The sequence below is a fragment of the Apaloderma vittatum genome, unplaced genomic scaffold (genome assembly GCF_000703405.1).
Source record: "Apaloderma vittatum isolate BGI_N311 unplaced genomic scaffold, ASM70340v1 scaffold11942, whole genome shotgun sequence".
NCBI lineage: Eukaryota > Metazoa > Chordata > Aves > Trogoniformes > Trogonidae > Apaloderma > Apaloderma vittatum.
This window is the reverse complement of record NW_009705304.1, coordinates 26,132-52,756: the sequence shown is the minus strand read 5'-3', so window position 1 is coordinate 52,756 and position 26,625 is coordinate 26,132. Positions and strand designations below refer to the sequence as shown.

At 44.8% G+C, this 26,625-nt stretch overlaps 1 protein-coding gene across 1 annotated transcript in view; it reads left to right on the top strand.

Moving 5' to 3' along the window:
* Positions 1-10,726: 10,726 nt before the first annotated feature.
* Positions 10,727-26,625, top strand: part of DNM1 (dynamin 1) — a gene marked incomplete at its 5' end in the record, with an annotated part of 41,943 nt that continues 26,044 nt past the window's right edge. Inside the window, 12 exon segments of the mRNA XM_009865342.1 lie at positions 10,727-10,868; positions 11,700-11,849; positions 12,958-13,161; positions 13,603-13,701; positions 13,928-14,088; positions 15,173-15,315; positions 15,398-15,533; positions 16,239-16,306; positions 17,318-17,456; positions 25,621-25,707; positions 25,897-25,967; positions 26,409-26,460. Coding sequence (XP_009863644.1) covers positions 10,727-10,868; positions 11,700-11,849; positions 12,958-13,161; positions 13,603-13,701; positions 13,928-14,088; positions 15,173-15,315; positions 15,398-15,533; positions 16,239-16,306; positions 17,318-17,456; positions 25,621-25,707; positions 25,897-25,967; positions 26,409-26,460 — 1,452 coding nt within the window.

Genomic DNA, 26,625 nt, shown 5'->3' with positions numbered 1-26,625 from the left:
CAGAGCAGCAGCCCATGAAGGGATTATCTATCTAGTCAGCGATCATAACTAGGGAGAGAAGCACGTGGGTCCAATCTGTTGCAGACTTCCTTCGGCAGGGGTAACACAAGGTACTGGCCATGTGTGCCAGGATTCCCATGGTCACAGCCCTCTGTGGTCCTTGGAAGCAAAGAATTCACTCTGGTCACTCGTAAGCCAGGTGGGAGGAGTGTGGTGCAGTACAGGCAGCTGTGACTGTAGATCCTGCCCAGGCTTTTCGGTTAGGATGGAGAAGGTGGTGAACTGTGCTCGTACTCTTGCACAGCTGCTTCTAGGCAAGAGCTGAGAACTATTTGTGTTTTCTGCAAGGACTAGAGGAAGCTGAGATCTTTCAGGCAGGCTTCAAGTGTTGCTTGCTGATGAGATTATTGTTTGGCCTGTTAGGTTTGGTGTACGGCTCTTGGGAAGTGCCAGCACCTGAAAGTCCTATGACTCAGGGTGGTGATTTTTAAAACCTTTTTTCTCTAAAACAAAAGTTAATGTCATGATACCAGACAAGATTCCAAAACATGAACATAAACCTTCACCAAGAGGTTCAGGTAAGGCCAGTATTTACTTACACCCATGTATTCCATAGTCTGTTTGAATGGACCCTGTGCCCTTGTGCAACGTTCTAGTGCCGATGCTTCAGAAGGGGCTGGCCAACACCTCTGTGTCCCAGGCTCTCGTGTCTTAAAGGCAATGACTGGGAGGGAAGGCTTAGATTTCTAGATAGGAGGAGAGGAGACTATGGAAATCTGGTAATGCCTGTGTGCGTTAGAGCCCCTTCCCAAGGTGTTTCCTTCTCTCTTTCTCTTCCTACAAACGTAGCGCAGGAGCTCTGTAACCTTCTCTAAGGGGAGAGAAATTCCTTTTGCTCAGCTTCTGTCTGCCCGCCCTGTATAAAGGGTCTTGAGCACGCTCTGTGCAAACTGAGTGAGGGATGGAGTGCAGCTCTACCAAATTCTTGCTTTGTGTTTTGTAACATAGCCACTGAGTTGATGGGATGTGATAACCCTCGGTTATAGGTTTGCAAGGGTGCATCAGAAGAATGTAGCAGCATCTCTGACTTACTTTCAGGTCATCTAAAAATACATACATAGTGCACCTCAAAAGTCAGGCCAGATCCTACTGTAAGGTCTACCAAACATAAAGCTAGGGCATACAGGCTTCCTCGGAATTACTGCAGACATATAGCAGCAGAAATCCTTGGGGCAAGCTCTTGGCTGTGCCAGTTTACTCTGTGGGCTGGCAGGTCCCCAGGCCATTGAATAAAAATGTTATACCTAAAGTGTAGGGATGCTTCTGGCTTCCTTGGGTGTCTCCTGCCCTGTCGAAGCAGCACAGCCATGAAGCTCTGTAGTTGTACATCACATTAACTTGTGCACAGTGGCTCTGATGCAGCCATGACTTGGCATAATGCATACAGCTGTCTTCCAGATTTTGCCGTGCCCTGAAGCTAGTGGAGCGTGAAACAGAAAAATCAGGCCAAAGGATTCAAGTAAAAATAAACAATAGATTTATTTTAGTTTTTTATCTCATCCCACTGCTTCCAAAGTCCTGCATAGAGGCATGTGCAGGAGAGGGGCTGAGCGAGATACAAAGAAGAGAGGTGTGGAAAGAGAGAATGAGAAAGGCACTGACTGCAGTGACTCCTGGGAACCAGCGTGTGCAGTCAGAGATAAGCCAGGAAAGCAGGACGTTGTGCACTCTGGAAGAGATTTAGTGCATTCTGAGAGGGGTAGGGGAGAAAACTGTTTCTAAGCAAGCATCATGTAAAATTTGCTGTGCACTTTCCTTTTTGCTAAAGCAGTTTTTAAAAAAGGTGCTGCAGGCTGAAGGATCGGTGAAGTGAGAGAACACACCGCACAGGTCTCTCCCCTCTCTAGCTGTCTGAGCCCCTCAGCCCACACTTGACTCAACAAATGTGGTCTGAGGGGAGGAAACAAATTTTTAACACTTTTGGTGTTCAAGGCATGCAAGTCCTCCCAGAGACCCACAGGAGCACATAGATTTAGTGATGCATTTCAGTAACGAAAGAATTTATCCAATTCTGTAGGAAAGAGAAGATCTATGGGCTACCAAAAATGACCAAGAAGGTGACACAAGGAGCAGTACTGGAGACCATCACTTCTGTGTATCTAGATTATTGGCCAAGTAATTACGCCAGGATGAGATTCTTTTTTTTTTTTTTCTTGTCTTTCTCATGATGAGAAGCCAAGCCCTATGGCTGAAATGGAGGCTCATTCGGCTGCTGTCTCTCCATGGCATGTCGTTTAGTCCTAAATGTCATTGAAACAAGCCCCACCATTATGCTTGTTCATGAGGAACTGGATTTGACTCGCCAGACTTACTGTATGTAGACTTTCACAGAGCCAGCTGTGCAGTTCTCTGTCGAGGTGGGTTCTCTCAGAAGGACCAGTATCCTGAAAGGTTTCCTGTCGTTCTGCTGAAGCCTGTGAGGTGGGATCATTCTGGTTTTTGAAATGCTGCTTTTTGCAGTAAATGTAGGTTTCTTATGTGGCTTTATTTACTCTGTTAATTCTGTGAATATACTACTTTTCTTTAAAATTTGAATAAAGTGAGAGCACAGCAAGAGAGAAAGATGCAGCAGAACTCCAGAACACTAAGCATCCTGGTCAGTTGTAAAAGGGGCAGATGAAACAAAACAGGTGATTCTTGTGAGAATCAGAATGTTGGATTTGGAGCAAGGTGGGTGTGTGAGCCATGTAATAAAACCTATTTCTATGCTTTTTTCTTACGGTGAATTAGCGTAGTTGCTGTCCTTTCATGTTTAAAGACCACAGTGTCTCTTGTTTCTTCATGAAACCTTAATAAAGACATCTGGGATAGAATACCCCTCATACTTGTTGGGGACCTGTGCTGGTATTGACTGCGATGCTGTGCATGGGAACAGAAGAACTCAAGGCAGATGGGGATTAGGAGAAGGTGCAAGCTTCAGAAATTACTTTCTAGTTCATTAGCTCTCCCATCTGGTTCTCGTTTGCAAATTATCCAGTAGTATCCTAAAAGTTGGTCTGGTTTATACTAGAATTTGTACTTTGCCCTGCGTGGGAAGCACCTGTGAAATTTGTAAGACAGGCTCTGGGAATTCACATTATCTACAGCAAACTCCCAAACTTGGAGAGGTCTGCTTGGCTGCTGCTCTGGAAAGCCGTACTGGGGAGCAATGGCTAGGTGTTGGAGATGCCAGAACTGCTTAACAAAGCAATTGTAAGTCAGCACAATAGTGTTAACCTCCCTTTGCGCTACTGTAAATAGGAACTCAAGGTACAAGGCAGTGGGAAGCCTTTTCGGTCATTTTTTTTTGTTTCTGCTAACATGTATATTATGATGACACTTGTGAACTATTGCTTGTCTTTATTTTTCACAATTGTATTCTTGAATAATGAATCATTGTGTATAATAATATTGCCAGTATGCTGCAGTGTGGTGTACTTACAATAGATCTTTAGTTCTATATGTATGCATTGTGTGACCAGTATCAATTACACCCTGAGAAACTGCATTATCCCAAGTGCTTATGGAATTCCTTTCTTTCGCTGTGGGCCAAGGCTAGGCACGCTCACTCTAACTAACACTCATCCTCTGGCATAAAGTTCTCTGGGTCTAAAAGTGCTAACCTTAATGGAAAAAAAATGTGGCTATCATGTGATTATGAGTCTGTAGGACTGGTGCCCAAGTTCACATGATGAAACTAAGATGAAAGCTAAGGGCAGAGAAGAACAGAATAGCAGGCTGATGGGTGCTTTTGGTCATAATGCATCTGCCTCTAAATGCTTGCTGTGTATGTGTTGGCCTGTCTGGCTTTTTTTGATTTGAGAAGAACTTAGTTTCAGGGAAGATAAAAGCTCATAAGGGCCACAAAGTCAGCAGGGAAATCTAAATCTGCAACGCAGCCCTCTTGTTAACCTGCTGGGTGGCAGAGGAAGGAGCAAATTTGTTCTTGCCCGATGTCCGAGTTATGAAATTGCTGATGGATGTGCTTGCGTGTCACTTGAAGGGTCGGACCAGGAAGATGCTCTCAAGGGCAGTTCCCACAGCAGGCTTCTACCTACTCGTAGAGCTAGCTGCTGTCTGTTAGGAAGGAGCACCAGCCCTGAGTTAGTGCCAAAGAAGCGGAAAATGCTACCATTTGAGGTGTTTGGTTTAGAAGTCAGTGAGTTAATAGCAAATATTTTTAGCCTTGCAGATATTTTGTGGCTAATACGTTACACAGGTGTCAGCCTGTGTTTCAAGGATTCGAGACACATGCTGGAGTAAGAGTATGTTTGAAATCGGCTGTTGTGCTGTTCAGAGAGAGTTATAAGCCGCTCATAGAAGGCAGCCCCTAGGAAGAAGATGTGAACTTTGCCCACCTGTGCAATGATCGAAGGGTCGTACGCCAGAGGTGCTGATAACCCAAGGTTGTCCTGGGATTCTTACCGGGCACTGTGCCACGATGAGCTAAGAACTCTCGATCTGGATGTGTGTGAATGATGAATAATCAACTATAGGAGTTGACGAATGAAATGAAGATAGTTCTTGGCTTAAGCAGGAGCGGTCTGAACCACGTAACCAGATAAGTAGTAAAATCTATAGGGGCAGGAACTGTATTTCTTGCTGTGTATTGGCACAGTGCTTTGTGCAGTGCAGTTCCGGTTGAATTGCTGTCCCTGGGCACCGCCAGAGCACAGGAAATAACAAATGTTGCATTTAAGAAGCAGAAACAGCCACATGAAATTGTGGAGGCTGCGTGCATCTCAATTTTCTGAAACTAATATAATCCAAACTGGGGATTAATCACATCCCTTAATACCCAGTTTGTCTGTAGATGTTTAATAAGAAATGAAATTGCAATTAAATGATCAGATGGTGGCATTCACTCTTCTGTTCTTTGGAACTACTTTTATGTCTTCCTAAGCTGTTGTTTTGGCTTTTTACTGGAGGCTTTACCTTCTCTAGTGCATTCTAATCCAATAATCTCAGAGGACTGACAAACAATAAACGACAAAGATGCTGTATTGGTGTATCTGGACTAGGCTAAGATTCACATTTCAAAGCACTGTACAAACAGCTTTGCAGCCTTCCAGCTTCCTTGGAGGGAGGGAAAGTGGTGGTGGAAGCATTAGGTCTGTCTTCCATTTAGCATGAGGCAGTTCCATGGGCTGGGTCCTGTTGTTGACTGCCAACGGCTTTTGTTGCAACTTCAGTCAAGACTAAAATCACACATGAAAAAGCTTTGACCCAAAGTCCTTTCAGAAATACAGTTTACCAGTGGATGAAGGAGGTGCAAAACCACTTTAATTCTGTCATTCAAACTTGTTCACGAGGCTCAAAAAACTGGGGCAAAAGTAATTTTATAGTTCAGGAGTCCTACCTGCCTGTTCTGTGAACTGAGAGATGTTCTTGGGTTTCCCTGCATATTTCTGTCTATCTGTTCTGTTCTGAGATTGCTTGCTTGGCTGAGAGCTGAACTTGGGAAAATGCATCTTTAGTGCCCCATGAAGGTTTGCAGTAAGCCCTCTTGTCTGGCTGCATTAAGGTTTCTGGAATACATGAGCAAAAAGGAAGTGTTTCTGTTGGGTCTCCCTCTGAAGATCTGCATTAATGCAGTCTCCTCCCATGGGTGTGTTTATAGCTGAAATTAAATTTCTTGGTCAGTGCTATCTAACATTCTCTTGACAAACCTCAGGGGGCCTCTTACGAAAGCGATGAGCTGCACAAAAGTAGACAGTGTCTATATGCAATGCAGAGGAGATGGCCAGCAGAAGCGCTTTTCCAGGTGAATTTGATGGGAGGAGGGAATGCACAATGCTCCTGCTTGCAGTGGAAGAGTATCTGTTGAGAAGCAGTTGCAGTGTGAGCTGATATGCAGGGGTGCCATCAGTGTTACCTTCCTTCGCTATTAGGAAGTTGCCGCTTCCGAAAGTCGTGGCTACAAGATCATGGGCAGGTGGCAGCAAATGCTGCGTTGCTGGAATGAAATGCCACTGGAGCTGTCATGGGGAGCCTCTAAGCTTTAGAGCACAACCCAAAGACAGTGAGCAAAGCACAGACAGTCCTCATGCGCTTTCATCAGGTTTGAGAGCATTTATTCTAACAAAGCAGGTGAACAAGTGCCCATAGTGATCACTGAGGTGCTGGAAGATCAGTTCTTCATCCAAAGATCTAGTTATCTCCCATTTAACAAGAAAACATCAGATCACAGCCAAGTGTGTGACCAAAAGAGTAAAGAAGTATTTTTTGACAAGCAAATTTTGTATGTTTTTTAGGAACGAATGTGGTGCTACTGCAGCAAACCAGCTCATGCAAGTCTCCTTGTTTAATGGGGACAGTCACATTTTCTCCAATGTAGCAGCAATGAATGAATGTAAAAAACCTGCTTGAAAGTTTCAGCTTGTGCCTTTTCAAGAAGTTTCAGACTTTTCATGTGGGTCTCTGTCCTGCTTATTTTGACTACATCTATCAACATTTTCATACCTTTCCATACAATATATGTTGAATTAAACAATTGGCTTGTCAATCCCCTGTGTCTTATAAATAGCTTGGAGAGAGATGACTTTGGTCCATGTTACCTTTAACTTCTGATCCTCTGTACTATATAAGTCATTAAAGGAAGCGTGAAACTTGTTTACGGAGCAAATATCCTTTTTTTTTCTTTCCTGTCATTAATAGCACTTTTTCTGTAGAATTCTAAGATAGCTAGTGCATTGAGATTTTTGTACAGAGTGTCTGGCTTTAATTTAAAAAAAACTAGTAGGGAAACCCTGATTATAAATGTATTGTTGTGTGACATCAAGATTGCCTTAACATGTTTCCAGCATGTTTGGATTTTGCTTGAATGTTGCTCTAGAGTAACTGCTATGTTGTTTTCCATCCCTCAAATATTTATTTTTTTTTACTATTGCATTACTAATGCAGCTTTCAGCCCAAATCTGTACTTTAATGCAGCTCTGCATACTAAAATAGAAATAAGACTAGAAGGGATGATGTGATTGGGTTTGCCCTGAGGTCGCTGTGAAGCCAGTCGAGAACATGTGTAAGCACTTCAGGAGCGAGCAATGGAAAAATATAACAATAAATGGCTTTTCAGGTCATTTCCCTGCCTGAACTTTTTCAGCCTGAGACCTGTCAGGGTTTGCACCCTTGGCTCTTTTTGTTGTCTTGGTTTAGAAGAGGAGATCTAGCATTAGCCAGACCACAAATTTACCTGGCTCAGTATCCTCTCTCAAGTAGTCAAGACAAGTGTAAAATCTGTATAAAGTCTTCCAATAACTGACAGCTTGGGCAGCGTAGCTGATCAGAGTTTAGTTTTCCAACTCTGATAAAATGCTTGTAAATGCTTGGCTAAAACTGATGCCTCAATATCTTGATAGAGAATTCTGAGCCAATAGCTCAGTGAAAAAGATACGAGGAAATTAAGTAGTTGCATTCCCTCAATACAGCTTCTTAGTCTGCTTTAGCTGCTCCTTTGCTGTATTTTCTGGGTGAAGCCCAGCCTGACGAAGCGGTGCGGTGTGGTGTTCCTGCTTAAAAGCCCAGGAAACCAGATGTTGCTGTGCCACTTCTGCACGTTGCCAACAAAGCAATGAAAACCCCACCTCAGCTCTTACACAAAGTGAAGGAGGAAAACAGGGAGTTGGTGCCTTCAACCTAATTGAATAATATACTTCAAGGCGCAAAGTTTTGTGTAGCGCCGTGTGTAATGAGGCAGCTTTTGATGTCGTGCTAGAGGCTGCCTTGTCTTACTAGTGGAATCCCTGCTGCCCTTGTTGTTCAGCACTTGGAGCCTTACAGCATGTTATATCTGAAGGCTTATTCCCCCCTTCTGCTTCCTCCCCCAGCCTTCCTACCGTACAACTCCTGTGCTGGAATTGCAGAAGCCAGTTTACCTGACCCTTCTGCTCTTACCTGCCCGAGTCATCTGGCATGTGGTTGTTATCTCGCATACGGTTTCCCTGATTCTGACTTAATTTCACCACTTTGCTCCAGAAAGAGCAGCACAATAGTTGTGTGTGGAGATCCTTTCCCTGGCTCCTCAATGGACTCAGCTGTGCTGGTTGTGTTGTCCATGCCACACATGTTATAATTTTACAGAAGCAATTGATTGTGCCTGCAATAAAGGGCAGGCAAGGCTCCTGTACGCTGCCTTCTCCTGGATGCCAAGCCAACTTGCCCCAGAATTTACTAATCTGTGCTTTTTAGTGGCTATGCTGGAATCATAGCTGGAGCAGCTCCTCAATGGACTCAGCTGTGCTGGTTGTGTTGTCCATGCCACACATGTTATAATTTTACAGAAGCAATTGATTGTGCCTGCAATAAAGGGCAGGCAAGGCTCCTGTACGCTGCCTTCTCCTGGATGCCAAGCCAACTTGCCCCAGAATTTACTAATCTGTGCTTTTTAGTGGCTATGCTGGAATCATAGCTGGAGCAGGAGGAGGTAGTTTATCCAGGAGGCTGTAGAGAAAGGAAGTGAAGAAGAATAGGAAATAATACGGGTACGATGGGGTGACACTGCATCAATTGTGGGGGTTTTGTAAAGCTTTTTGGCTGTAATTCCTGGTAGGAGTCAAGTGTAGTGAAAACTTAAAAGTTGAACTGTGTGTACCTCCCAATAGTTTCTGGATAAGAATTAATTTTCTAATATTAGGGATCAGATTGCACATGTTTTCATGCAGAACTAAGGCAGCACTAGGACTGTGGTTTAGGTGATTTGTCATTTTGTCTTGTATGAGAATTTAGTGGGTTTTTCCTTTGAATAGCCCAGAAGCTACTTCAGTTAATATGGTAAACTGGATCTTTTTTATTTTTTTTTATAATGCTGGAACCCATATGTCACACAGGTTTTTTATCTACCTTTGTCCTGAGTTTTTGCCTTAGTAGCTGTGACAAGGACAGCAAAGAAATCAGAATTTTGGCCAAACCAGAAAGCTTCAGGAAAACATGGAACACGTCATGGGTGAAATCTTAATTTCAAGAAGGGTCATGCCTGTAAATGCAAGTGGTGCTTTTCCTACAGTGAAGCAGGATTTGATATTGCAATTTGGGGATCAACAACCAGAGTATTGGCTCAGGGGAATCTGTAGCAAAAGGATACATTTTTCTCAGGTGCAATAAGTCAAAATAAACCAGTGCAGCTCAAAAGGATTTGTTATGCTAAAAACTGAAGCTAAACTAGGACTTTTTCACATATTGACCACAGACTTCTATAGGAATCAAGCTGAGACAGCAGAAAACTGCTAAAATGATGCAATGCCTCAAAGATTCCAGGGTTAATCCCACTGGAATGGAAAAACTAGAGCTGTATTATTTGAAAAACAAATGAAAGACAAACCCCTCTTAACTCTTTATAATTCTGAAAAGTCTTGAAATAATGAGAATGGGTTATAGTCTTTCTTGAACTGGTAGAGTTCTACCAGAGGTCCTGTTGCTTCAGATTTAGTAATTTATAGGAGATATTTTTGAGGTATTAGAGCTTGTGGGATGCCTCCTTACCCTCCCTTCACTTGAAACTTCTCTGCAGCTTTTGATATTGTCAAGTTATCCTGATGGCCCCACAGATGGAGAATTACTTTCCTATAGCTGAGGAAAAGGAAATACAGAGAAGCAGAAGAAATTGCACGGGATTATGTAGGAAACCAGGAGGTCAAACAAAAGTGCTCAACTCCTTATCTGACGTGTTAAAAAAAGTTCATTCCTCATCTTCACTTTCTTTGTTGGTATTAAGCTCGTGCAGGACTAAGAGCACAACATTTCAAATGGAGAGCCCTGGATTTCGCATTCGCTAGTTAGTCACCACTGAATTAGCAAAATTATTCATTGCCACAGCTATCAAGGGAGGGAGGACTGTGTGCCAGGATCCCAGCAATGTAGGTAGGTATTAAGGCTGAGGGAACCATCTATTGGAGTGATGCCTCTCCCACTAGGCAAGGAAGCAATGGTATTTTCAGAAATCCTCAGTGGCTCTCGAAGAGCCACGTGAACGGCTGAGAGCTTGAAAACGAGGCCACAAACTAGCAAGGTCATCGGCAGACGCAGCGCCCATGCCTAGCTTTACTCAAATGCACTTGGAAAAAGCAAAAGCAAAGGAGAACTTGTGGGCTGTGGCTGCAAAGTCAGCATTTGGAGACAGATAGCAAAAGGCTTCCTTCCTTTGAAATGATTCAAAGGACAGAAAAATTCAGGATTCTTGTGAATACAGAAGGAAGCTGCTGTGGCTGGTTTTGCCTTGGTTGAGTAGTTAGCCAGGAGAAACCCTTGGCGGAGGCAATCCTTTGGCTGCGCTTTATCCTTCAGATATATCATATGGTGTCTGCACACTGGAACAGCGTGGTATCTTCTCAAATCCCAAAGTGCAGGGTGTGAGGGATTTTGTTGTAGTTGGGTAATCGGGTTTTGCTAACAGGAGGCATGCTAGTTTTCAGGCTCTGCTTCAACTACGCTTTCCTTTCTGATGAGAGAGATTGTTTGTTTTTTTTTTCTTAAGTATCGACAGCTGTATTAAATGGGTTTGTTTGTTAGCTTGGAACTTCAAGTGAAGGAGCTGTAGCTGTTACAGACAGGATTAGAGGGGATGTGCTGTGAGTATCAGCTTCTTAGGAACAACAAGCTCTTGTCCTCCTTGACAAACATTTGGTTTTTAGTGTTTTAAACATTTTTGTGCCCACGGCTGAGACTCCCTGTTAGAATCCGTGTGTACTTATAGAGCAGAAAAGTTGTGAAAAGGGAAGGAAACAATCACTCACTCATCTGAAACTTCCTGTTTCGTTTCAGGGACTTTCTGCCGCGTGGATCTGGCATCGTAACCAGACGCCCTCTGGTCCTGCAGCTGGTGAATGCCAGCACAGGTATGTGGGCTTCCTTCCCTGTGTGTCCAGCTGGATCGATGTCTTAGTCAAGGAAGGTCTTATTTGATCAGTGACACTGCTTGGTGTGGAAAAAATAAGTGAGAATTTTCCCCAGTAAAAATGACCTGCAGCTGACTTTCAGTTCTACATGTTTAACATCTAATTACACATTCAGAAGCAAAATGCTTCTTAGTTTTTTTCATTGTAATTTATTAGGCAAGGCTCCATGCATACCTCTTTGCAGGACATTTTTATTACTGTTCCCCGTAATGTAAGTTAAGGTCTCATCCAGGAGTCAGCAAGTGAATATTTGAAGGTACTGTTCCTCTCTTAGGCGAGTTTGATCTATCTGTGGCAGACCTCTTGTCTACAGTAAGGAGATAATTTGAGTTTTAGGAGACTTTTAAAGTTGAAACAGAGGATTCTTGGATTAGTTACCCTGTTCAAGGGCTGACGCATAAAAATCCCCAACCACTAGCCAATTGAAAACCATGGCAAGGTTGGGGTTTTTGCTCTCTGGAGACTCTCGAGTCTGTTTGCATTGCATAATTTTACTTGAATGAAGACAAGTGAGGATTCTGCCTCTGCTGAAACAAAAGCCAGATTATGAAGATGTTGGACTCAACTGAATTCTCTGAGATGTTGATCAGATAACGTGACTGCAGTAACTTCTATGCCACCCTGCCGGGTTCCAGTGGGAAGGGCCCTTGCCACACTTCATCCCTTCAGATGTTTGTTTTGTTTTACTTTGGGACAGGATGTTTTAATTATACTTTGAGTGTTTCTATGATTTCAGTGTCTACTTCTGACTCTCTGCTTCTGTGTAAATAGAATATGGCGAGTTCCTACACTGCAAAGGAAAGAAATTCACTGATTTTGAGGAGGTCCGTTTGGAGATTGAGGCTGAAACAGATCGTGTTACTGGCTCCAACAAAGGGATTTCCCCTGTGCCCATCAATCTTCGAGTCTACTCTCCCCATGGTGAGTCCTAAGGTAGTCAAGAGACAGGTGAGGCAGGTTGCTGCCTCGTCATGAAGTAAAGACAGAAAGAATGAGATGAAATGGGGACTGTGCTTGGTTTTGATTTTAATCTCCATATGCCTGGGTCATCCTGTACCAAACTGTCAGTCTTGACCATACAATTAAGGCAGGTTTCTCTGCCAGCTGAGGTTATCTGACTGCTAGCAGAACTTATCCTTGAAAGAACTCATGTCTGCAGAACCTTGTTCCTGAGACTGTTCTTTTCCATCAGTTATGGGCATTACAGTGAAGAGCTGCTGTCTCTCCCTGCTTTCTAATACTGCTTTAGTGGGCAAATAAATGGACCAACAACAAAAGTTGAGCTTTCTTCAAGAGCACTTGCCTTCTGCTTGCATTTAAATATGTGCTTTGTATAGTTCACTCCAGGTAGAGCCTATGTCACACACTGCTGATCTCAGTGGAAGAACTCTGCTTAAACAAGGAAGCAATGTAGTTCCAAATTTGCTGTAAATGTGAACAGCTCTATGGGCATTTTTTTGGAAGGCAGCATCTCGGTGCTACATAACATTTGATTGGGTAGAGCCTGTGCTTGTTTTCTAGTTTTTATTTTTCTCTTTCAGCAAGATCGATTAAACAGTTACAGGGCTACATACTGTAGTCCTTCAGGAGAAGGCCCAGCTGCCTTTGATCAGAGCCTTCCCTGAATAAGGGTGGTGAGACTGAGCTCTTCAATACCAGAGACAGCTCTGAATGAGTGGAACCAAATCTTCTGACTCTCCAGTCTTTTGTTATGAAGTGAAAAAAAATGTGCTGTCATTCCTTCTCTTTCAGTGTAGCATATAGGGAAGGACATTGAGGGCACAGTTTCCCTGATCATTATGAAAACAAGGGAATTAAAAGGAAGGATGATGAGATGGTTGACAATCATAACTAGTAGGAACTGGCAACTAGTTCTTACTAAGCAGCGACAAAAAGGAACAAGAAAATTGTGTGTGCATCTGTTTTGCCTATTTTATATTGGACACACTAAAGCTACAGGGGGTACTTACAGACCAGAACATTCCTACCTCAACACTCTCTTGTGCTATCTCCTGTTTCCTATGTCTAGTTCTGAACCTGACCTTGGTGGATCTACCGGGTATGACAAAAGTCCCAGTCGGGGACCAGCCGCCTGACATTGAGTTTCAGATCCGAGATATGCTCATGCAGTTTGTCACCAAAGAGAACTGCCTCATCCTGGCAGTATCCCCAGCCAACTCAGATTTGGCCAATTCTGATGCCCTGAAGATTGCAAAGGAGGTGGATCCTCAAGGTAAATACCTCTTAATTTAGCATTACATTACTAGACTGTGGTCTGATTTTCCCTTTACCTTTTGGTTGTGATTAGTCCAGTAGCTGTGGGCTCCTGTCTGTTGTCTTGGGTTGTATCTTCCTTTGTCCAAGCCCCATTTCTGAAGAGGTGAAGGATTTCCTTTCCTTTAGTCATCTGCATTCTGCTTGGAGAAAAGTAGCAAAACATATCTGCACTAAAATCCCTCTCTGCTGTGACATGGCACATGTAGCAGGATATAATTGAGAACCGAGCTTGATTGTCTGTTTCTCTCTCATGGCCTCTTGTACATGATGGGAACTGTAATATTTGGGTTCAAGAGCCCTTGGGAATTCAAACTGGCCAGCTGTAAGCTCTGTGAACAGAGGAAAAATATTACATTGATTGTTTGCTTGATCAAGTATGTTTGTGCTTTTTCTGTAGGGCAGCGCACTATTGGGGTCATCACTAAGCTGGATCTTATGGATGAAGGAACCGATGCCCGAGATGTATTAGAAAACAAATTACTTCCTCTTCGTAGAGGTATGTTTCCTCATGCTTTGTCTGTGATCTCCTTCCTTTATTTCTTCTGTGAGGTGTCCTGGCCTCATCCCCTTCCTGCAACATCTGTTATAACTTGTGGTTAAGTTCCAAGCTGGATCTGAGAAAAAGCTGGCAATGCCGCCAGCTGGGTAACTTGCTTCTCAGTCTGAGTCCTGTTTATGTTCTCATCCTTGCAAGCATCTAATTTCCAACCCCACTCTTACAGGTTACATTGGTGTAGTCAACAGAAGTCAGAAGGATATTGATGGCAAGAAGGACATTCAGGCAGCTCTGGCTGCAGAGAGAAAATTTTTTCTCTCCCACCCAGCCTACAGACACATGGCTGATCGCATGGGAACCCCCTACTTGCAGAAAGTATTGAACCAGGTACTGTCAACTGTTAAGAACTGCTCCCTGCTATGTCATAAGAATGGCTAGGCTGGCTGTCAGGGCTCTTCTGAGATGGAAGAATACAGGAAAAGCTAAAACTTGTGGTCAGCAAACTGATAAATACTTTACATTGTTTTGCTACAGTGAGGAGTTGTTAGCTCTTCCTCCTCTGCACCGTAACAGGCATTTTGGTGCCAAGTCCTATGAAATGAGCCTGACTTGTATAATCCTGAATCAGTGAAACACACTAACACCAATAATGGAACTTACAGGCGAAAGGCAGAGCAGTGCTTTATCCTTTCAGTGACACTGGTGCAAAATCAATAGCTTGTTCGTGACATTTACACTATCAGAATGCAGGGTCCTTCTGGTTAAGCTGAAAGATAACTTCTAAATTACTAGGGGTCTCTGTACCTAACAGTAAGCTGCAAAATTGATTTAGCTGTAGTCATTTTCCTATCTATTAAGACTGTCTTATCTCCTGTCTCATACAGTAGCAACTTGTTGTTTCCTTCTTTACTCACTTGAACTACCCCCTTAAGTGAAGAATTGCTTTGTCTTTTTTCCTCCTTATTTAAATATTCATCTTTAAATTTGTGTTTTCCAAAGCTGTGCTCTTTGGAAACCCTCTTATTAGACCTTCATCAGTGGGTTTGACTCCTTACATCCTGCCTTGTCACCCTTACTGAAAAAAGGGCTTAACACCACCATCTTGGTTGTCAGTGGTGTGCTAATCTGAAGACAGAATAGTCTTTACCCTGGTGTAAATAACAAATGCTAATACTTAGATGTGAAGCTTATTCTTGGGTTGGAGACAGCAGGCTTGTATGAAAGGGAGTTTTGTACCAGACTAGAAGGTAAAATGAAGGTCACGAATATAGAGGGGTACAACAGTTAGGAGCTGGGGAGGCAGGATACAGCCAGCTCATAACTGGCATCTGTCCTAGGACAGACTTCTTATTAGGACCACTCAGAGGGACTGAACACAGGAGAAATTCTCTATATTTTGTGGTGCAGAGGTCGCAAACGCTTCCCAGTAACCACCTAGAGGTTTATAATCTTCTTAAACCTTCTTGCGCAGCAATTGACCAACCACATCCGTGACACCCTGCCAGGGCTGCGGAACAAGCTCCAAAGCCAGCTTCTCTCCATTGAGAAGGAGGTGGAGGAGTACAAGAGCTTTCGCCCTGATGATCCGGCTCGCAAGACCAAAGCTCTGCTTCAGTAAGTGGCTTCGGCTGCAAGTCCATCCCTGGAGATGACTGCTCAGCTACAATTCTACTTCATGATTTTTGTTTTATTTCAGGATGGTCCAGCAGTTCGCTGTGGACTTTGAGAAACGCATTGAAGGCTCTGGAGACCAAATTGATACCTATGAGCTGTCAGGAGGAGCTAGGATTAATCGCATCTTCCATGAGCGTTTCCCCTTCGAATTGGTGAAGGTGCTGCCGAGATCCAGTTTGTCTTGTCTCTTACTTCTTCTGTCTGTCTCCTTAGTATCTTTCATCATCTGTCTTTCCCTTTGGCTGCTTTGTTTCATGTTTTTTTCTATCACCTTCATTTACTTATTTTTTCTCCTTTATTGAAGCCTTCTGATAGCACTGAGCTTTCTCTCAGTCCCTGTCCTCATAACAGAACTTAAATTTCTCATAGTTAAATGACAATATTTCTTTAGCTTAATTGCTAAGTGCAAAATTAAATGTGCAGAATAACTTCCTTTAACACAAGAAGTCTGCCTTGTATTGGATAACATTTTTTTCTGTGTGAACTGTAAATCTGTTTGTGGTATTCCCTGGGAAAACAGCTGCCAAGGCCTCATGCTAAATCTTGGGAGATAAAATGGTTTGGTTTAGGAAGAAATCTAGCACTCCAATCCTATTGTTTTATCTCAAAGAAGCTTCTTGGGAGCTGCTGGCGATTGACATCTTTAAGTGTAGGCCCCTAGCTATTCATGTTTGCCCAGGATGTCTGCATTGGCAACAGAAGCTTTGTGGCTGGCCTCTGTATCCAACACTTGGGCTAATATCTCGTCTGTCATGTGATAGTGCTGGCACGGGACCCCTTCTCTGTGAAGCATGCTGTTGTGTGTCCTGGGGTTGTGCAAGTAAATGTTGGTTAGTTTCTGATCAAATTTCTCTCTTATGCAGATGGAGTTTGATGAGAAGGAGCTGCGGCGGGAGATCAGCTATGCCATCAAGAACATCCATGGTATCAGGCACGTATCACGCACTAGGCAGGCCATTGGCTGCGTAACCTTGTAAATACCTCTAGACCTTCTGAGTGGAGTTGAAGACTTCAGAGGTACGGTAGGTCAGCCAAAGGGGAGGGATAACCTCCTTGGACCGTCCTGGTGACTTGAATCTGGGAGTAGGGACAATTATCCAGGTCAGTTTGCTTTCTCTTCCCATGTGAAAATTGCAGAAGCCTAAAAGGGAAAACTGCCTTGGTGACTGAACATTTTCTCCCTCCTTCTTGTGTCTTGACATAAGAAAGGATAGAAAGAAGGATGCAAGGCCATACTACTCCTTCCTTTAGCTAAAACCAAAATGCAGGTTTTCACTTTTCTGCCTCCATGCTAACCAACAGTTGTTTGTACTGAGCACTTCCTCCCCTAGAGATCTGAGGGAACACTGGGGTGCCAATCACCAGGATCCCAGTTTCCCCAGGACGTAGTTAGTGAACACATTAGCGTTGCCCCAGGGGAGGTTAGCTGTCCCAAGCACAGCCCTGAGCTGTGATGCTCCAGGGAAGATGAGCAGTGCCTGGCGCCTGTCAGAGCCCTTCCTACACGCTTGGATGTGAACAAACACTGACCTAGCTTTATTTTCATTCCTTTCTTTTGCTCAGTTGCTAGCTGAACTTGATAAAGGATATCAAATGTCTTAGAGGCCTAATCATTAAGAAAACCTTTCAGAAAAGGCCTCCCATCTGCTGTACAATTCGGAGGTGTTAGCTCCTGCCACTCTTAGGCCTGGTGGCTGAGGTGAAATGGTGGCCTGGCCATGGCTGTTCAGCTGGGATCCGTTTTGTCCTCAGCTCCTCCTTCCTGGGAGGTGCCAACTGTCCCCCATTTTCCACAGACTCCATTCAGAGCTTGTCTGGGGAACGTGACACTCCCCAGCCCCGCGTGGTGGTCCCTGCTCCAAGATGTTTGTGTAACGCTGTGACATTCTCCTTGCCCCTTCTCCCTCTCCTGCCTTGTCTCATCCCCACCCTGGGTGTTTAGAACCGGTCTCTTCACACCCGACATGGCCTTTGAGACCATTGTGAAAAAGCAGGTGAAGAAGATTAAAGAACCTTGCCTGAAATGCGTGGACATGGTCATTTCGGAGTTAATCAATACCGTTAGACAGTGCACCAAGAAGGTAACCAGAGGCAGCATGGAGCTGGCACCTTCCACCCGCTCGCTGGCTGCGGCGCAGTATTGTGACCTGGGCAGGGACTTGCCTGCAGCCACACTCGGTGTTTCTAACCACCTCCTCAGCATGACTAGACCTGAGCGGTACCAGCCTGGGCGATCCAACCAACAAGCCAAACAGAAATGGAAGCACTGTGGGACATGGGCCATGGCCCTGCTCCCTGAACGTTTCAGAGCTGAGGGGTGTTGGAGATGTTTCTACCACCTCTCCGTCTGTAGTGTGACTCATGATTCCTTCTAAAACCAAAGGTATTTCTTATATGGCCACATTTGACTTTAAATTTAGTATCTGGGTTTATTTTCCAAGCTAGAAACTGGGATTTCAATGTTTTCCCCTTTGTTCTTGTAGAAGTGGGAGATTCAATCCCAAGCTACCCTTTGGGTGCTGCTGGGAGAGCATATGGGGCTGAACTTCAGAGGTTGCAGCAGTTACAGCTGTGGGCTGTATCTCAGGGAAACATTCCCATGGTGTTTGGCTTGGTTTCTGGTTGGCTTGGTCCGTATCCTGTTCTGGAAGAGCAGCACATGGCTGAGAAGAAGCAACTTAGAAAGGTCCATCTGGGGTCCTCCTGCACTCTCTGAGAGAGGGCTTCAGGTTTTGCCCTTTGGTTTCCATACCGGTATTTGTTGGGGCTAGAAAGGGAACCTGCCTCGGTTCTGCCTTTTGGATTATGGCAGCTTTTGTTTCTAACATCGGGGTTGAAAGACAGCAAGATAAGATGACTTGTGCCATTCCTCTCAGCCATGGCTTGCTGCTTCAGGCGGGGCTAGGTGCTGGTGAAAAGGCACCTCAGTTAGGATGGTGGTGTGGGCACTGGAGACTGGAATCACCACTGGCTATTCAGGTGCAGGTAAATGGGCATTGTAGGAGCTCCCTGTCGCTGCAAGGGTGGGGAAAGGTGCCCAAGTGGTGGTATTTGCCTTGCTTGCAGAATTGCCTAGGCCTTAGGGCCAAGAGCCTCTATAGGAGGGCTCAGGCATGCAGGCACATGCTTTGTGCCCCAGGACAGACTGGGAAAACTAAGTGGATGCAGTGATTGCTCAGGTTTCTAGAGTGCTGGAGGAGCTTCCTTCTTCTGTCCTGCTGTCCTCTCTTGGGGTGTGTGACTGTGGGGAGCACCCAGAAAATTGCCATTAGAGCCTGGCGACAGGTAAGCACAGGCCCTCGGGCTGCCAAGTATCCAGAGTCGCCTGCTAACTGGATCAGAAGGGCCCTCCTTTTTCATGCCCTCTGAAGCTTCTCTTGATTTGTTCTCCATCCATCAGTTGCTATTCAGAATCTCCCATTTGTTCTTCCTCTTTGCATCCTTCCCTCCATTTTCCACTTCCTTCTTCATTGTTTCTTTTTCTTTCCTCTTTTAGTGACAATCTCAGAATAGACCATCTGTTCTGACAGCAGCAGGTTCCTTAAGTGATCAGGTGGTGGGTACAGCAGGGTGGGAAATAGGGGAGGAGAAGAGACCACAGGGATGAGAGGAAATGTCAGATCTTCCATTTTAGCTTAGATCCCACTGCGATGAATTTGATACTTCAGTGCTGGTTCCTTTGCCTGTGCTCTAGTAGCCATGGTTACAACTGTGTATCTGAAGAAACAAAATATTGTCATACAGGTGATACTCAGGTACTGGAAGGGAGTGACTCTTTAAAAATATCTTTTTCTTGTTCAAGGTCCACAAAGTGAGGGAAACGGTGTATGGATTGAGCTTGGGGCAACTGGATTAGTGGAAAACTTCTGTTGAGTCAGAGTATGTAAATATAACTCTGGAAATGCGCTTGCTTTGCTCAAAAGGGGTGTTGTTGGAACCTTGAGAAAGACTCTTGAGTGAAGCTGAATCCAACTCTTTGCTGCTTTAAAGGCACTCTAGTTGTAGGTCCTGTAATACTGCTTGAAGAGTGTAATACTGATGTTGCTTGTGGTCTTACAGGTGTTACCCACAGGGAGGAAATACCCGATTTAAATGAGGTGATGTTTATTTATAGCTAGCCCTGGAGGGATTGTTGGCTGTAGGCACCCCAGGTTCAAATATTAGCTGTACCTTTAGAAAGGTCCTTCCTATGTCAATGTCCTGGTGAGAGCACTCGCAAAGCAGTAACGCCTCGTGCTGGAACAAGTTGCTCAGGTTGTGTTACAAAGAGCATCCTGGTAGAAGCACTAAAGTGTTAAAGATGTGCCGAAAAACTTCTTCGTTGCTCAGGTTGTGTTACAAAGAGCATCCTGCTAGAAGCTCTAAAGTGTTAAAGATGTGCTGAAAAACTTCTTGGGGTGCAGTAGTCTTAAAGTGGATTAATCTTGGTTATATTTTAGTAACTTTATTTCTGTGGACTTCCTGGGTTTTTTGTAGTGGAGCCACTAAGAATACAGGCCACTTAAATAGTATCAGTGGAAATTAATAATTCCTTGTAAACCGTGACTGACCTGGATTGGATCTGATGCTGCAGGTTAGCTGGAGCAGAATGGATGCTTTGTATAGCTATGGGTACCCTGTAGCATGTTTGCATTTTCTAAATACTGGGTACATCTGCTCTTACTGACGAAGTTAATGTTACAGGGGAGGGTGAGTGAGATGAAATATGTTTCATAAGTGGAGCAGTTTGTCTGAATCCATGAAACTAAGAGACTTGGATTCAGTTTAATTCTGCCAAACCAAGATGCAAGTGACAGACCTTTGCAAGTCTTAGCTTGGCTCCTGTTTGGGCTTCCTACAGCTGGAATAAGGAAAAAAAATCATGAAGGGGAGATAACTGGGATAGGAAGGAAAGGAAAATGCCTGAGACAAAGGGAAATGAGGCATGGTGAGCCTCTAGGAAGAGAGGTCATGGCTCACTATGGCAAGCAGCTTTGTCTTAAAATCCAGAGCAGCTTTCCTTCAGGAAGAGATCACCTGATCCCTGGGGGGTTCCATCCATTCATCTTGCTCTTGACAGCTCCCCATTTCACTGGCTCAGCTGCTCCTACCCCACGCACCTTTGCCGCTTCCATTTGCCTGCAGACTCTCCTGATACTTGGCAGTGCACAGGCCCCATAGCAATGCTCACCTGGTTCAATAAACTTAATGGAATGAACCAAAATCTCACTTCTCATTTTGCCTTGTGTTTTCTCTCTTTTCCCTTTTCCTTCCTTCTCTTTCTTCCTCCTTCCTGCTCTTTCTCTGCTTTGCTTTCTTCTTCCTCGTTGCTTCCTCCCACCCTGCCCCTGCCATGCAGAACGGGTCTCTTCACGCCTGACCTCGCTTTTGAAGCCATAGTGAAAAAGCAGGTGCAGAAGTTGAAGGAGCCGAGTCTGAAGTGTGTGGATATGGTAGTGAGTGAGCTCACATCCACCATCAGAAAGTGTAGCGAAAAGGTAAAGAAACAAAAAAATGCAAAGAAAGGTCAATGCCCACCCGCTTCCCACACACTTCCATGCAGTTTCTCCACCCTCCCCCAAGGAACTCCAGCAAACCTAGTGAGAGAAAATGGACATGAAGGTGCATCTAAAGGGAAGCAGCAACTTGCAGGTATAAAAGCATCAGCTGATGGGCTCTTTAGCTGAGAAATGAGCTGGGATCCAGTGGGTTACTCTAGCATACCCTCTTCCTGTCTGGCTCAGCGACATTTACCTCAGTGTGGATCAAAGCCCTGTTTGTGGTGATACTTCCTGTGGATTTGGAACATCTTGGTTTTTTTCTGGGACCCCCTTAAAAAGATTCCAGATACCCTAGAAAAAGATAAAAAAAACAGAAAAAGACCTCACATTCCCATAGCACGAGTACTCTGCAGGTATCGTCTGCAGAGCTATGTTGAGCAGTAGCACATACAAAACAACAATTGATTACAAGTTTGAGGTGCAAGATGTTCTGCAAGAGATACTCAGAGCAGACAGAAGATTATTGTCCCGAAAGACTCGGAGGAAAAGCTTTTCCAGGCATTACACCCTCTGAATCATTCTCCTGCTGATCTCTGGCTCCGTGGACTATGCTCAGTGAGAGGTAGTGTGGACACTTCTTATGCGATGTGAAGGGGAAGCTTTTGGCTCACAGAGGGCAGCAGCAGGTGGAGAGGGCACCGGCCCAGGAGGGTGTCAAACACTGCTTAGGGGCTGGGGCAGGAGTGGGTTTGTTTCTCGAGCTGGTTTCCTCCAGGAGAGGGCACCACATGCCTCCTTAAAAAAAAAAAAAAAAAAAGGCAGATGTGGCAATTAGCGCTAAACTTACCAGTGAGGGGCCAGAAATAGGTCTGTGGCATGACAGAAGTATGTTCTGGAAATTGTGTTGGAAAGGGCTGGTTCATGAGTTATTTCAGGACTTGAAAGTTACAATTCCCTTCCTCCACAGTTACAGCCAGACTTGCCAACATATACCCCTAAATTGAGAAGGAGGGGAAGACAGGAACTGGTAGAAGTTCAGAGTGAAAGTGAGAGCTGAGCTATAAAGTTCTGGGTGTACTTTGCAATACAGAGCTTAGCACCACCCCTATTAAGGAGACATCTCTGACATGCCTCAAGCTCTGCCCAGTCTATTTCTTGCAAAGTCCTGCTGTTGCCAGAGTGTGGGGGCTCATGAGGCAAGGCAGAGGAACTCCTTTCCAGTCTGTTTCTCTTGTGCATTTTCTCTTTTGATGGGTTTGATTGCCTGCTCTGTTCTCTGTATCTGGCTGGAGATGTAGCTTCTGGATGGGGAGGGAGAACAACCGTGAAAACCTCAAGGGTGTTGAATTCCATTTTCTCTGTTGGATCGTTAGAGTGGCTGGATGCCCACTTGCTCTGTGGATTTTAATCTATGATATTGTGGAAGACACTGTGAGGGTGTTCCAAGATGATGCAACTGAGATATTTCCTGTAAGGAAGGTGATAGTAGCAGTGACATTGTAGCAGAATAATTGCTGTAATAAAAGCTGGGGAGGCCAGGGAGGCAGATGTTGGAGATGAGAAATAACTTCCTGAATCAAAATATATAGCCCTGGAAAATAAAAGGGAGAGTTGGATAATGCTTAAAGTCAAATGCCTGCATGCAGTGAGAAGGTTAATCTTGTCCGTATTTCCCTCTGAAAGAGTAGAAGGCTACTGCCATAGACCACTTTAGGACAGCAGCTGGCCTGAGATGGGTTCTGGCAGCATAAGGCAAAGGGTAGTAGCTGCACAGGGACATCAGTTAATTTGCAATATTTATCTTGCATGTTATAGCCTGAACTGCTTGATGTGGACAAGAGCATGTGCTATTAGAGGAGGCATCTTGAAAAGGCTACTTTAGGACTGATGCTAATTGTAAGGTAATACCCAGGCTGCTGGGTTGTGGACTGATGCTGCCTTTCAGATGACAAAACCAAACCTTTAAACTCACTAGAAGTCCTGCAAGGCTTCTTGAAAAGAAGACCGCTTGGGCTCACACCTCTTGAATTAGCTTAACAGTCCTGTAGCCTTGATTTGTTGCTGTCCTGAGCTATTGTGTTGTTGTTTGTGTGCTGTCACAATTACTTCACTTCACCCCAGATGGTGAAGAAATCTTTGTATGTGCGGTTGATCAAGCTGCATAGATGGAATATGAGGCTATCAGTAAAGCACACAGAAAGCAGCAAACCCATCTGTTTGTGTGTTACAGAAGTTCAGCTTTCCTGTATGGAAAGAGACTTTTTCAATTGACTCTCTCTTGACTATTAGGCAAAGTTGAGGGCTGAAGAGAAGGTAGCCATTAACAGCTGTTTTCTGACTGGCATGATTCTGAGCCTCTTGCAGTTGGTTAAATGGAGAGTAGCTCCAAAATAAGAAGCTGGTGGAAATCTGCAAGGCCTTACATTTAGGAGGGTAATGTTCTAGCTAGTGTTTTTCCAAATGCAGGAACCTTCTGTGCCAGGCTGCACTGCAGCATCTCACAAGTGCAGGAAGGTCTTGCACATTGGCAGCCCTTCAGCTAAAGGTTGTTCTTTGGTGTGCTGGCAAGGACTCCTGGAATCTGCAAAGAGGGGGCTGGAGGACCATTGGGACAAATTGGTTTTCAAAGAGGGCTGTGAACTTGTATTTTGATTAAACAGGATTGAAAACCCACTTGAGCTGGGGTGTGATCCCAGGCTGACAGTCTTAACCCCTTGAAGGGTCGCCTGCTCTCCTGTCTTTCAGAGTCATGGCATTTCTGGGTGCTGTTTGTACCGCTGGTGATAACTCCTTGCCCCTCTGTGCCCTATTGCATGTTCCCTGGTGGGTGTGACGTCCTACAGCTTGTCTGTGTCTTCTTTCCTTGCCCACTCTTGCTTCTCCTCCTGTGCACGCTTGGGGTTGGAAGCTCCTGCATGGGGACTGGTGCTGTTGATTTATTTTTGCACATGAATGTTGCTGGGTGACCTGGGTTCTGGATAAACCACAACTTGTTTTGCCCTTGGTGTACATTTGTGCTGGTTGGGAGTGGGGTGGTGGGGGGAGGTTTGATGTGTGTGTTTGATTGTTGTTTTTTTTTTTAATTTGAAGCAAAGAAGCTGAGACTTGCTTAGAAGTTTTCCAACTTCCTGTTTTTCTGTTTGACATAACTTGCCCATCTATCCTTTGCCAACCCCCCAAGGAAACAGGAAGCTTTGCCTGTGTGTCTCTGAAGCAACCAGCTGCCTGAACCATAAAGATCATGGAGAACACCCAATTTGTGCTTTCAAGACAAGTTAGTGGTGGAGAACACAAATTCCACTTGTTTTTTCCTGCCTCTGTAGAGTCATTGGCATTCAAAACAAACCATGCATTTGAAAATAGCCAGTGTCAAATCTAGCCCTCAGTTTCAGTTCCAGGCTATTGCAACTTTCTTGACTGCAAGGGTGCTGAAAGGGTTTGAGACTATTTGCAGTTAGATGTTAGGAATATTGGTGTTGGTTAGTGTGGGATCTGGCTTCCAGTAGTGATGCTGCCATGCTTTGAGCCAGTTCCTTCTAGCATGTTATAATTGCTTATCTGTACAGAACAAAAGCCAAACCAGTTTAAGAAGAAGCCATCCTGTAAATTGGAGGAACAAAGCAAATGCAGTACACAGCACAGGCAAATGAGATTTCCTTTATATATATATATATACACACACACACACCCTTGAGGGGATATGAAAGATATTAGGAAATGCTATTTGACATTATACTCAAACTGGAGGTACTATTAATTAAAAATAAAAATGGGAAGATTATTTCACAGGAAATAAGCAAAGTGGGGAAGAAAGGACTAGATAGATCCTGGGCCTGGAGGATGAATTTAATTCCTCTGGGCTGGGCCTGACCATAGTTACCGCTATTGAAATCACTAGAGAGTTATGAATCTAAGCAAGCGCAGGGTAGATGCTGTGTGGAACCCAGAGGGCTTTAAGGGTGCTGGGTTTGGAAGTGTTTCTCATGTATGATCTCTGTAGAGATTCTTCTTTTGAACCACAGGTAGTAAAGTCTTTCTTCTCTGAGCAGGAAAGGATTCCCTTGGTAACACGGCAAAAGGTGTGGTGCAGGTGTGATGTGAATATAGATCTCAGCCGTGTAATCCTGCCCCAGCACTGGTGGAGAGCAGGCAGAAACAACTGGGTGTCCACACCACAGTGTTTTGTGAAGACACAGACCCTTGTGTTGGTCAGATCCTGTCTCTGCTTGCAGATGTTGGAGAGGGTCAGGTGCTTCCACTTAGTGCCTCAGCAAATGGGGATTGAAATCCACTTCACTTCCTAGGGAGCCTTCCCGTAGGACTTAGCACCATGTAGCAACAGGCCATTCAGCAGCTTAGCCTACTGCAACGAGATGCTGAACACCTGGAGAAATTGTTCGCTTCCGTGGGTAAAACCCAACAGGCAATAAGCAGTGCGTTTGCATCTGGGGTTTGGCAAGAGCCTCATGCCAAGAAGAATGTGGTGGGTTTGGAGCAGGTCTATGGTGAGGCAGAAAGGTTGCTGCAGGAGTGAAAAGGGTTTTTCTTTGAAGCTCAAAGCAAGAGGGGAAAAGAACTTTGCCCCCAGCAGACATCCAGGAACTTGGAAAAAAAAAAAATCTGTCTGCAAGTCCAGCTTTCTAGAACTTCCCTTTAAAATATCTGGTTGCAGGGTGTAATGTACGTATGCATGCATACATGTGGGGGGCTGCTCCCCCCTTTATACCTCCCTTTCCCATGTGCACGTGTTTTCTCTCTCCTGCAGCTCAGCCAGTACCCTCACCTGCGTGAGGAAATGGAGAGGATTGTTACTACTCACATCCGTGAGAGAGAAGGCAGGACCAAAGATCAGGTAGGGGATCAGGAGTGTGTGTAAGAGGGGAGATTGGGTGGGGCACACGTTTGAAGGGACAGTCTAGGCTAGAGGGGCCTGAGCCAAAGGGGGTCTGGCTGCAGAGGGCTCAGGGGATGAACGATGTACAGGGCTCTCTCTGCCCTGCACTAACGCCTGTCTTGCTGTGTCTGTGCCTCTCTCTGGCAGGTCATGCTTCTAATAGACATCGAGCTGGCTTACATGAACACAAACCACGAGGATTTCATTGGCTTTGCCAAGTAAGCACCTATGTCCTATTGCTGCCTCCTCTTCTCTGCATGTGTTTCTTGTGGCTCTGTCCTATAGCTGCTCCAGTAAATGGGTTGCAAAGGCCCTGGTGCAGATGCTGTGGTCCCAAAGTATGGTTCAGCTTGCAGTATTGTTTGTTTTTCAGTGGCTCTATGTTGCAAGGCTGGGGAGGAGAATAGGGGAGTTAAAGAGTATTTGGGTTGTGTCAGAGGGGAAAAAAGCAGCAGCTGTGGAGGGTTAATGACCCAAGTGTGGTTCAGGTGGGAGTGAGAAGATGCCTAGACCAGGCTAAGAGAGTAAATGGAAGTAAATTATTTTGGAAGCCAGTGGTGAGGGGCATGAACTCACTGTCGCAGCTGTCTGATGGGAGCAGGATTTGGATTGTCAAGGAGAGCCTGGGGAGTTTTGAATATCTCTGCTGTTGTTTGCAGTGCTCAGCAGAGGAGCAGCCAGATGAGCAAGAAGAAGGCAGCTGGCAACCAGGTAGGCCAAGTTCCATCTCCTTCACTGCTCCAAGAAGGATGTGTTTGCTACCTGGAAGCTACCAGGTGGACAACTGCCCCTCTGGATGCAGCAGTGCTCCAAGCTCATGAAACTCTGTTTATACCTGGAGGATAGTGTTTTAGGCTCACTGTAGTCAGGAAGAAT